The sequence below is a fragment of the Thunnus albacares genome, chromosome 19, assembly GCF_914725855.1.
Source record: "Thunnus albacares chromosome 19, fThuAlb1.1, whole genome shotgun sequence".
Classification (NCBI taxonomy): domain Eukaryota; kingdom Metazoa; phylum Chordata; class Actinopteri; order Scombriformes; family Scombridae; genus Thunnus; species Thunnus albacares.
This window is the reverse complement of record NC_058124.1, coordinates 26804428-26817024: the sequence shown is the minus strand read 5'-3', so window position 1 is coordinate 26817024 and position 12597 is coordinate 26804428. Positions and strand designations below refer to the sequence as shown.

At 36.0% G+C, this 12597-nt stretch overlaps 1 protein-coding gene across 3 annotated transcripts in view; it reads left to right on the top strand.

Moving 5' to 3' along the window:
• LOC122969172 (H-2 class I histocompatibility antigen, Q10 alpha chain-like) overlaps window positions 1-12597 on the top strand; it is a 223634-nt gene that overhangs the window by 17797 nt on the left and 193240 nt on the right. For 2 of the 3 annotated variants that reach the window (XM_044334718.1, XM_044334719.1), the window contains exons 13-15: window positions 12-53; window positions 787-846; window positions 1138-1182. The exons of the other annotated variant lie outside the window; for it this stretch is intronic. In XM_044334718.1, the coding sequence (XP_044190653.1) occupies window positions 12-53; window positions 787-846; window positions 1138-1182 (147 nt within the window). The remainder of the gene's footprint in view (window positions 1-11; window positions 54-786; window positions 847-1137; window positions 1183-12597) is intronic. 3 annotated transcript variants of the gene reach the window in all.

Genomic DNA, 12597 nt, shown 5'->3' with positions numbered 1-12597 from the left:
CAATGATGAAGACGTGAACAAACCTCCCATGAAGGACGAGAAGGAAAAGAAAGGTAAAAGTTTTCCTGTAGGAAGACATGATGTCAGCTGCTGAGCTACATGACTTTGTACAGATTCTGATGTCAGTGTTACATAATGAAAAAAAGTTTTGATAATGAGATCATTTTATTATTGATTATCTCACCATATTATTAATATGAAAAAGGTTGACAATCGTAATGTCTAAATTAATAATCTAAATATGACCAAAGTCTGGCCCAACATGAGATCTTCAATACTTTAACTGTTTATTAAAAATCAAACTATTATGTTTTGGTTGACTTTAAAATAATTATTAATTATAAATCACATGGTAAAAAATGTTTGTTTTCAGTGTTTTGTCCATATTACCCAACTCTGCACCCACCAATGTTCATGTAATTTGAATAATAGATTAAAAAACAATAGATGACTGAGTTTAATCTTTGAAGTTTTAAACCAAACAGGAAGTGAAGTTAGGAGGTGGTGGTGTTAATGGTGTTACAGGAAACCATCAAAACATTTTGTTAATGTCTGAAACTGTTGTGATGTTACATCACTTTAATCTATTATATATCATCATTTATAACATAAAGAAAGCTCTTCCTCTGCAGACATTGACTCAGGTCCTGAAACAGTATTTTAAAGCATTTTATCTTTAGTTTCCGTTGTATCCTCAGTGAATAAATAAATCAAAAGCAGTCCAGAAAACACAGATTGGATATAAGCAGTTATTACAAACCTCAATGCATTTTCTTTTCTTCACAGGGTCTGATGGGTCTCTCAACAGCAGTGACTCTGGTGTCTCTAGTCCCCCTGGTGGTTCTGGTAAGTATCTTCTGTTGACTGATTGAAATCTGCACCACACAGGTTCATGCTTTGGCAGCTTTAAGTGGCAACAAGAGATAAATTAAAGGTTTAAAGGAGTTGCACCCAAATTACCAAAACTTAACATACTATCTTCATGGCTAGATATTACTAGAGGTAACTGAGAAAATATGTTTTGCAATTTTGATAATTGAAAAGTTAATACCAAAAATGCATCTTGGCTTCACGAGATGTGTAGAAAAACAGCGTCAGTATGTGTACAGAAAGTAACACGTCTGTTCATTCTTGCAGCCAAGGGCTCAGACAAGGGCTCTGACGACGGCTCTCATGGCTCCGGTCAGCTTCTCGTTACTTAAGTCTGAGAGGAATCAACTCATAAGGGGAAAAAAAGCCTTACTACTGGGAAGAGGATATAGAGTAAAAAGGGGAGTTTGAAAAACCAGAAGAGACATTAAATTGACACAAAAAACGGGAACAAAGTATTTAATTAAGCTCAGAGAGTTTCTTTAAAGGGGTTTTAACTGATCATTTGATGATGATAACAGTCGTAGTAAAAAGACACTACTTTGTGGTTGTAATGTTTCAGCAGTGATTTTAAAGTACAGACACTACAGGGATTGGGTTTGAACTTTAGTAAGTGTGATAGTTTGAGGAGTCCTGATTACTCTGGAATAATGTTCCAACAGATTTCACATATTCTTTCTTTGTAGTTTTCTTCCATTGATTGCCTTAAATGGGTGAAAAAATTCTTCCATGACTCTTTAAGCTGAACCTCAAAGTCATGGTGAAAGAAACACTATTGTTTCACATTACTGAGGCAAGTTTATTGTGATCGGGGGTAAGAGATCCTGGAACGTCAAGTGGAAACTCAGGAAGGTGATTAGAAAAGTGTGACCTGTAAGAAATGAAACAAATGTGACGTTTAACTTTTAAAAGGAATCTCTTTGAAATCTGAAAATATTGAAGTTTAGAGATCATTAATCAGTTACACTACTCAAGCAAATGTTAAATGCTACAGTAGATTTATACAAGAGGGTAAGAATAAGTGTTTTTTTCTTTAAGTTGCTGTTGATGGATGATCTGTTTATCGTATTTCAAACAAAATCTTTGTCAAATATGATTAGAATTAGTAACAGCTGGATTTGGTGAGACATTTTTAAAAGCCTGAAGACAGATCATGAAATAAAGTCAGAGTTATGAGGTGCTGAGCAAAAATTCATGCTTGTAAACTTAGTAAAACAACTTCAGTCAGGTGCCCAGGTGGTGGGCTGCACTAAAGAGGGAAGAAATGTTTCAGGTTCACTTAAACTTCAAAAGTCCTTACTTATAAGTATGAATTATCTATTATATACATGATGTGTATGCATTATGTATATTATTTTTTGTAAATAATACTTTTCATTGAGTTTATAAGAAACATTTTCAATTGCAACACTACTTTTTGCCAAAATTCTGATCTGATACCATAAAACACGCTAACATGCCATAAACACGCAAATTTAAGCACTTTTTAAATCATATATTAAATGATATGAAAGCAAATTCACTACATGTTTAGACTTGATTTTTGCATCTGTACCTGGTGTGTTTTCTAAATACAATCATTAATGAAATACTTGCTTTATTCACATATTTTATGTTTTTATAAATGTTAATCCTGTGTTTATTTTTTTTTCTTTTTCCGGATCTGATGTGAATGTATTGTAATCCACATGTTGAACTGATTTATTTTCTTTTTAGAATTACTTCTAGTAAAAAGTGTAGGACTAATGATGACATTGTCTAAACATCTTGAAAATACACTAAAATATTTCTACCAAAAAAGTATCAATTTGTCAGTCTAACAAATCTCCGCTCAGTCCAAAAACCTACACTATCATAGAAGTGCAATAAACAGATTAATTTCCTTGCCGATTCTGTTTTAGTCTCCTGTTTGCTGTTTTGATATTCTCCTTTTTTTTGTTTTATCATGTTTTAATCATATTTTGACTCATGCAACATGAGTCAAATGTCTACATGTAAGCAATTGCGTATATGTTTATGTTTAAATAAAGGAAGTTGATTAAATCATTGTTTATATGAAGTGTTTTATTGGCTGTCCTGCAGTAGATATGTGAGAGTTTTGTAAAGCAGAAATATGAAATGTGGCAGCAGTTAAACTCTCCTGCTGTTTTACAAATAATTCAGGCTAACATGCTGCTATCAGGCTAAAATAATCCTGTTAATTCTCATCCAGCTAATTTGATTCTTTCAAGGCAGTTTGAGGATTAATCTGTTAAACCTGGATAAAATTATCTTGAATAATGAATGCAATGTATTATGTTTGTTACTGCTGTTATTTTATATTGCGCTACACAATGTTGCCACAGTTTTCACACTTTCATCACCGTTAAAGGACACATTCACAATGTTTCAAATCTGTCTTAAAACAACAGTCAGGTGTCCATATGAACAGTGAAAGAGGTTTTCCTCACTGTAATAATTCCTCCTGTTCATACTGGCTATTAAAAGAGCCCCTTCAAATGTGTGTTCAATGTAAGTGATGGAGGGCAAAATCCACAGTGTGTTCAGTCATTTAATGCAAAAATGCATTTAATCCTTGTGCCTTGCTTTAAAATAAGTAAAAATTTTAACCCACATCAGTCAGTATTTTTGATTATCAATCTGGAATATGTCAATAATTAGCAACTTAAGCAATTCAAGAGACATAAATCAGCAAATTTTTAAAAAATACCATGGGAATCACTTACCTGCTTGTTTCACATACACACACACACACACACACACACACACACAGAGTGACAGATATGCACTTGTTCTGTCACTCCAAATGTAGGTGAAGTTCAGGTTAAATTCAGCTCAATGGGACAACTCTGCCACCTGCTGTTGTAAATATGTACCTGCATTGAGTAGTAATAGTAAATATATTTCATAGATAATCCTCTAAGCAACGGAGGATTTGCCACTAGGTAATGTGTCTGTGAATGTATGTCGACAAAATAATGTTAACAAACTGAAGGCACATAAAAGTTGAGCTGGCTTTATTTAGGTGGATATTATTTCAATTCAATTCATTTCAATTCAATTTTATTTAGATAACACCAAATCACAACAAAAGTCATCTCAGGGCACTTTCACAAGGAGCAGGTCTAGACCATACTCTTAAGTTTACAGATTTACAGAGAGAGAGAGAGAGAGACCCAACAATTCCCCATGAGCAAGCACTTGGCGACAGTGGTAAGGAAGAACTCCCCTCTAACAGGAAGATGTTGCTCTGTAGAGTGTGGTAATATTTAAACGTGCAGATAAGGTATTTTCTATGGTTTACCTGCCTTATGTGTAATGTAACTAGGTTACCCAATTGTTATTATAAAATGAAAAATACTAAAAAAAAAGTTTAAAAAAAGTTAACAATTCGGTGAGAGAAATCTGCATACACTACAATGTCCTGCAAAACTTGATAATGCATGAAATGCCCCTGGCATAGCCCCTAGTGGAAAGCAAGGCTAATAGTATGCACTTGCTCTCTAGGACAAACAGGAGAAAATTGCCCAATCAGCTCTAAAATAGTTTCAGGTTTCAATTTGAAACCATTATAAAATAGAATGCATGGTTTTATGCTACAATAGTCATGGAATCAAAACAGACAGTTTTGATGGGTTTGCATAGGGCCATTTTTTCCATAAGGATTTGAGTGTCTGTATTTTGGTTACACACACACACACACACACCACATTTAGACATCCCCACTGAAGATGCAATACACCTGACTGCTGTATTCATACTAGAGGCCCCTAGTGCCCCTAGTGGAAGCCAGGAAAGTAGCATGCATTTGGCACAAAGTGTTTGTAATGAAGGTCCTCTACACTACTAATATTTTGTAGTACTAGTATTTTGTAGCACATTTGCGTACAGTAGTGGTAAAAGTAATAAGGCACAAACTTGAGGGGTTAGTGGCTAGTTTGGTTACCTCAACATAATTAGCTCATTGTGGTATAACCTTTGATGGTGGCTTAAATATAGTTAACTTTTACTTGACTGTGCAATAATAGAATGTGTAGTATTTGTGTATGTCACACACCTCTGTTGTGTCTCCTCTCCAGGGTGTTTGGGCTAAAAGAATCCCCAGTATCTGAGCATCAATTTAAAGGTTTTAGGAGATACCATGTGGAAAACCCCTACACTAATGGAAATTAGTGTAGGGGTTTTAGTGGTTAATCTGTTGTTCAGGGTTTCTATGATTCTATTGTAATGTGTAACATTAATTTAGATTAGGTAAACTATTTGACATGGGTGTAGTATAAAAGTATTTCAATGTGTTTGTTGTGTTTTGTGTAGTTTTGATGTTAGGGGAAGGGCAGACTTCCCTAGACTGTGGTAGGGATTGAGGTCATTGCAGGTGGCAATCTATATAAGGCTGCCAGTTTCCATCAAGCACTGCTGCTGTCAGGATCACATGCTGCCTGTGGTCCACAGTATTTTATGTGGAGAATTATGACTGTTGTACTATGTCTTCATTGTGGACGAAATAAACACCTGGTTGCTGTTGGTTGCAGTTCCTTGAATGGCCACTTGAGGCTCCAAAAGTGAGTCAAGCCCCAAAGACCCCCATGTTATAATGCCCAATTTTACAGCAAAAATACACGTTTACAACCTGGTACAAAAAAACGGTTTTGGTCTCTCTAGCTAATTTCCCCCTTCATAACAACTGTAGGAGGGTTGATTTTTTTTTTATAATTCACCCATTTAAATTTTTTTAAGCCGTAAAGTTATGCATAATTAAAAATGTGGCCGCTTTGAGTGACAGGTCACTAGCCACTAGGTGGCTTGTTTCAGCAACCAGACTTCATTCAGCCCACCTGGGCTCCACCTCTTTGCCCATTTTGGATTAGCCAGGAGTTAGGCGCTGCCAAGACGGCGACAGCCAGAGCCGCCCACTTTGAGCTTAAAAACTGCCCTTCAGAAACCAATGGGTGACATCATGGTGGCTACGTCCATATTTTTTACAGTCTATGGTCTAACCTCTGCCTCAAGCCTCCTGCTTCAAGTGGTGTCAAGAAGCTGGGGCCTGCATCACAGAGACTAAAATGACTAGAGGTGGACAGAAATATGACTAGCAGGAAGAGCCAGATTAGAGAGAGATCCCTCTTTGAGCTGGCCTCCAAAGACTCAAGAAAACTCTTAAGACATCTCCTTTATATGTTTTTCAACCAAATGTATCCGTATTTAATTTTTTATAGCAACAAGTTAATTTGTCTCTGTTTTATTAGTAACATTAAGTCTTATTTTTAAGTAAAAACATACAGTATTTTATTTTGAAGTAGACGCCGCTGAAGATTTGAGCGTAGTCAGACTAAACTTTATTTGACACTTAACTCAAGTTATTACAAGCCAAATAAAGCCTGAACATAAGCTCCGGAAGAAGAGGAAAAAGAAGAGGAAGAAACAGAACCAAAAAACCAGAAGTGAAGCTGGCCTAAAGACTCTTTCAGAGCAGCCTGAAACGGCTTGATTCTTTACCAGAATTCAACGCCTCTGCATCTACTGAGATGCGCCACAGCCCACAGCTGATCCGGGCTCTTTCACTGCAACACCGCTGGAGATGCTGCGTCAAACAACGGTGGACCTGCCAAGATGACGCCTCTACCATGACAAGACACCTCAACAGTAAGGCATAACATGGCTTTGTGATCAAAGGTTGATGTGGAATAACATGTAAGTTAAAGAGTTTATTTAGAGAAGTTGAATTAGCTTTCCCTTAGCATTCCCCGGTGACACACGTTAAGCCTTGAGTCACACATTTTGAGCTACTCTTGCTGAATAATTTTCTTTATTATCTTATTATCATTTTTAGGCCTTATTTATTTTACTTTCTTTTTATTTATTATTTTCTGTATATTATCTATGCTTTATCATGTATCCTCAAGATGTTTAGCTATTAATAAATGTCTTCATTTATCCTAAAAGTGTTTGGTTGTTTCTTTGAGCTGCAGTAAACGGAGGTCACTGTCTGGGACAAGAACCTACGATAATGAGACTGATTCATTGATAAAATTGAGCAAGGGTTAGTGCTCCCTCCTGGCAGTAGCAAATCCTCACCAAAAAGGAGGTGGTGCCCCCAGTAACGAGGTAATTCATTAATAAAGTATTAATACTCCCACATTTATGGTGCCCCGTGTGAGGCCAAACAAACCAACTGTCCCCTGCTGCTACAACGTTAGCTTTAATGATAGCTGCTTAACAGTGCTAGAAACTCATCAAAAGTCCAGGAAATCATTTGAAGCCCAGTCGAGGTTTGCTTGTATTTACTGTGAGATAGTGATGAAAATAATAATCCTAGTTGTGATTTGCAATCTTTGCTCACTGCAGATTTTAACAGACATTAGGTGTTAGCGCTATCATTAGCCGTTAGCCTTCTAGCATGAACTTATTAGCTATTATAGCTGAACTGGTTGTTTCACTTGTTGACTGCTGGTTGTGGTGATAACATGATTAAATTTGGCTGCTGTAATGCTTGGTGACACGTATATGTGTTTGTTTAAACTTGTCAATTGAGCTCTGTGTAAATTGTGAAAATGAAGTCTGGGGTTAGTGGCTATTGTGCTGCGCTGCAGTGAGCTATTGAAAGGACACTGCAATAATAATAATAATAATAATAATAATAATAGTAATAACGCTATTTGTATAGCACCTTTCATACAAAAATAATAATCATAATAATGATAATAATGCAGCTCAAAGTGTTTGCAACAACAGGAATATGCACCTAGCACTGCAAATCAAGAAAAGACATAAAGTTAACGTTAATGTTAGCACTGCAGTGCATGAGATTAAAAGTGATTTCTTCAGTTTTCTTTGCACGTAGAGATGCATTCCCACCACAGTAGTGGGTCTGTGTTCTGTCAGAACTCTGAACTCTGAACTCTGCAGTGTTGCACAGGACAGAAATACCAATTAGGTCACAGCAAGAGAAAACTGACTTTCAGACATCAAGTATTTTGGTCAAAGGCAGGTATAAATAATGTCTCTTGTAAAGATCACTAAACCTAATTTGGTAACAAATAACAATAAGTTATTTAATTAACACTGTGTTTCACTATTTACATCATCAAACATAACTGCTATCTCAAGAAGAGGTTTCGAGGTGTCTTCAGAGTGACCAGCTTACTGTATCAGGTCACTCTGACCAGAAGAGACTGCAATGTTGTCGGTTAGCTGCCAAATATATTTCCAGCCTGCTAAAATGATTATAGCTTATCTGACATCAGCCATCTTGATAGATATTACTATACAGAGAATTCCATGTTAAAGCTTTGTCATTAATGTTTTATATTAATGTTGTAGAGTTGTTCTGAATGTTGGATTAACAAAAAGTGGCTTTTGGCTGGCTGACGTTTACGTTGTTCTCTCATTAGTTGAGATCTTTTGCATGAACTGTAATGCTATCAATGATATTTTCAATATTCCTGCTAAAAACATACACATTTCATTTAAACAGATGGACATTTGTTGGTCTCAGTTCATTTATTTTCAGACCCCAAACCTCCTGAACAAAGTAACGTGTTGAAATGCTGAATTTAAAATAAAGGTTGAATAGGAGTCATGAGTGTGCAGTCCTTCTCTCCTTTGTTTATAACTTAGAACACAGTGCAAAGCCACTTTTGTCTATTTGTCCCCCTTGTTGACCATACAGATATATTAATTATGACAATTTAACAAAGAAGTGATTTCAGATTTAAACCTAAAAAGTTCTATTTACATTTTAAGACCCAGACAGTTTACACCATTTGTTGAATTAAATATTTGGCTGCCCATGAGTTGGTCATCCTGTCTTTGAAGGAAGGTCACAGTAGATTCTTGGAGATTTCATTGAACCATGTCAGTCTCTGGATTTACAGGATGCCCAGATGTGGGTCAATTCAGCTGATCTCACGCTTTTCAAAGCTTGTCTAACGAATAAATAGAAAATATCAAACAATGTTGATGCCTGTTCAAAAATCTGTAAGTCACATTGGTTTTAAAAGTGTTTTTATAACTATTTTACATGTGGTATTTAATACAAATGGTTTAATACAAAGGAGTTTATTATCAGCCTAAAAAGCAAAATTCTTATCTTCTTCCCAGTGTAGTAATGTTACAGCTGATGTGTTGCTAAACTTCATATTAGCTTCAGATAAACTTTTAAATACATTTTTACACACAAGGAGGACTGTGGATTTTGTCCTCCATCACTTACATTGTAAATGCATTATGAAGGGATCTTCTAATGGTCAGTATGAACAGGAGGAATGATTACAACAAGAAAAACATTACAATTACATGTTTCAATGTTCATTTGGGTTCCTGACTGTTGTTTTAAGACAGTTATCTGAACGAAATGATCCCATGCAGCAGAAAGTGCTAAATGTAGGAAACTTGGACGTGACGTGAACGCAGAATAGTGTCCCTACTTAAGGCAGCACCTGAACGCACCGTGCAGAGCAGACCAACCACAGATATAAAAACGTTATATAGAATCGCCTTATGTCGAAACTTCTCTATGTGAGACAGACTTGAAAAACAGGAAGCAGGCAGCAGTTTGTCGCTGCGCAGTTAAAATATCGACCAAACACTTGGACAAAAAGGACTTTTAGAAACGTAAACGGAGTCTACTTTGTGGTGAAGATGTATTTCATCGCAGTTTTCGTCCTTTTGGGGACGGGACTGACGGTAAACAGCGGTAAGAGAAAGTTTTTTTTTTTTTTTTTGCACATTAATGCGATTCCGGTTAACAGTTAAAGTAAAGTAGACACAGTTGTGACGTCTTTGTAATTATCAGTTTTCTGTTGATTATTTGAGTTTATCTCATTCATATAGACTGTTTTTTTTATTTTTGTTTTACTTTTTGTAATGTACTCTTATTCCATAAGCCTATTACATCAAAATGAAATTGATCAACTACTTAGAAAATCTTTAGTAACTTATCGCCTGAGAGTGTAACATGTCGTCAGAGAGTTTGATTATTTTTCTGTTCAAATACTAAAAAGATAAAACAAAGACATCACCATAAATATGAATGATAATTATTTTAATTGTAGATTAACCTGACGATTATTTTCTTGATGATTCAAATAATTGTTCTGTTTTAATATTACATTAGAAAATGTCCTTCTCAATTTTCCAAAAGTTCAAGATGTCCTCAAATTGTTGGTTTTGTCCAACCAACAGTCCAAAATCTAAAAAAGGCGAAGAATTTACTGATACGCAAAAGAAAGAAAAGGGAACAGATAACCACAGGAAGTTTGACATTTCTGCTTGAAAAGAAAACTGAAACAATTAGATGATTATCAAAATGTGCCAATATGATTACTGGAATAATTGTTACAACTGTAAGCAACATCAACCTGCAAACGAAGTAGAGTAAATTAAAGAAAGTACAGTTTGTTATAGCAGGTCTGTCATTGGTATCAACAAGTCAGGAGCATGTGCGCACATCTAAGCGGAAGAGGGCAGGTGCTGGGCTGAAAGTGAGCGAATGTCGAAATACGCAGATAAACAGCTCAAACACTGATATTTTTTTGCACTAAGGTGACGTTTTGAGCACTACTGCTCTTAATCAGACTCCATCAGACTCCAGTGATTCTGATTAAGAGCAGTAGTGGTCGAAACTTCACTTTGCGCGTGTAAAATGTATAACCCTAACCCTAACCCTGATGTATTGCTAAGCGTCATATTAGCTTCAGAAAACTTTTAAATATATTTTTGCACAGAGAGAGGACTGTGGATTTTGTCCCTCATCACTTATATAGTATGAAGGGATCTTCTAACGGTCAGTATGAACAGGAGGAATAATGAAGAATGTCCCTACTTTACGAGTAGCACCTGAACGCACCGTGCAGAGCAGACAGACCATAGATATAGAACCGTTATAGGGAAATACGTTATACAGTAACGTGTCTATATGAGACAGACTTGAGAAGCAGGAAGCAGCAGAAGTTTGTCGCTGCGTAGTGAAAATATCGTCGAACACTCGGACAAAAAGGACTTTTAGAAACGTAAACGGAGTCTACTTTGTGGTGAAGATGTATTTCATCGCAGTTTTCGTCCTTTTGGGGACGGGACTGACGGTAAACAGCGGTAAGAGAGATTTTTTTTTTTTTTTTTTTTTTTTACACATTAATGCGACTCGATCTGGTTAAAAGTTAAAGTAAAGTAGACACAGTTGTGACGTCGTTGTAATTATCAGATTTCTGTTGATTATTTGAGTTTAACTTATTCACATAGACTGATAGATTTTATAATGTATGTAATAAGAGATTCCATAAACCGGTTAAATCAAAATAGACATGAGAGAATTGATCAGCTACTCAGAAATTTTTTAGTAACTTATTGCCTGAGAGTGTAACATGTCGTCAGTATTGTTCTTCTTTAATATTACATTAGAAAATGTCCATCTCAATTTCCCAAAAGCTCAAGATGTCCTCAAATTGTTGGTTTTGTCCAACCAACAGTCCAATACCTAAGAAAAAAAAGAAGAATTCACTGATACGTAAAAGAAAGAAAAAGGCGCAGATAACCACAGGAAGTTTGACACTTGTGCTTGAAAAGAAAACTGAAACAATTAGATGATTCTCAAAATGTGCCAATATGATTACTGGAATAATAGTTACAGCTGTAAACATCAATCTACAAATGAAATGGAGTAAATTAAAGAAAGTACAGTTTGTTATAGCAGGTCTGTCATTGGTATCAACAAGTCAGGAGCATGTGCGCACATCTAAGCGGAAGAGGGCAGGTGCTGGGCTGAAAGTGAGCGAATGTCGAAATACGCAGATAAACAGCTCAAACACTGCAGGACTCCAATCTCCACTTATAATTTATTGTACCAAGGTGACGTTTTGAGCACTACTGCTCTTAATCAGACTCCATCAGACTCCAGTGATTCTGATTAAGAACAGTAGTGGTGGAAACTTCACTTTGCGGGTGTAAAATGTATATTTTAAAGGCTCATTACGGTTTTGTATTTCTCTGTAATGTAGCACAGTATTAACAATGATACTTATAACATCTTTTCAGCCCTGGAACTCAAACCAGTAGTTTCTGATGCCCCCAAAAATATATATTTAAATAATTAAATGAATATCATAATGGCTTGAACTAAAGACTACTAGTCGACAAGGTAAATCTTTGTTCTGGGGCAGAACTAGTTCCAGCCACGTTTTTCTGTCTGATGGGAAAAAATACACTTCAGTTTTAATCAATGTGGTAATGTACGCAGGTTGTCTACGTGTGTAAAGCGCACGTTTCACTTGCGCTTTACACACGTAGTCTCGCGACCCAACGTGTCTTCAGTGTGTAACTACAGTGACTCTACTGATGCATGTTGGGCTGCAAATATGTGTTTGACACACAGAAGTACTGTGACTGAATGCATCCGGAGTGAAACTGACTGAGGACTGAAGCTGCTGCTGCTGATTAGAGATCAAAATATTTATGAACAGAAAGTTGATTTTCAACTATTTTAGTCAATTTTTCAATTCCAGTTTTTCATCCTGTGTTTCCAGCTTCTCAATTATGAAGTTTTTCTGTTTTTTTTCTTAGTTCAAGGTGACGCCTTCAAATGTTGTGATTTTTTTGACCAGCAGTCCAAAACCCAAAGATATTCAATTTACAATGATATAAAACAGGAAAGCAGCAAATCCTCATATTTAAGCAGCTTGAACCAGCAAATTCTTGGCATTTCTGTTTGAAAAGTAAGTTAAAATAGTTTCC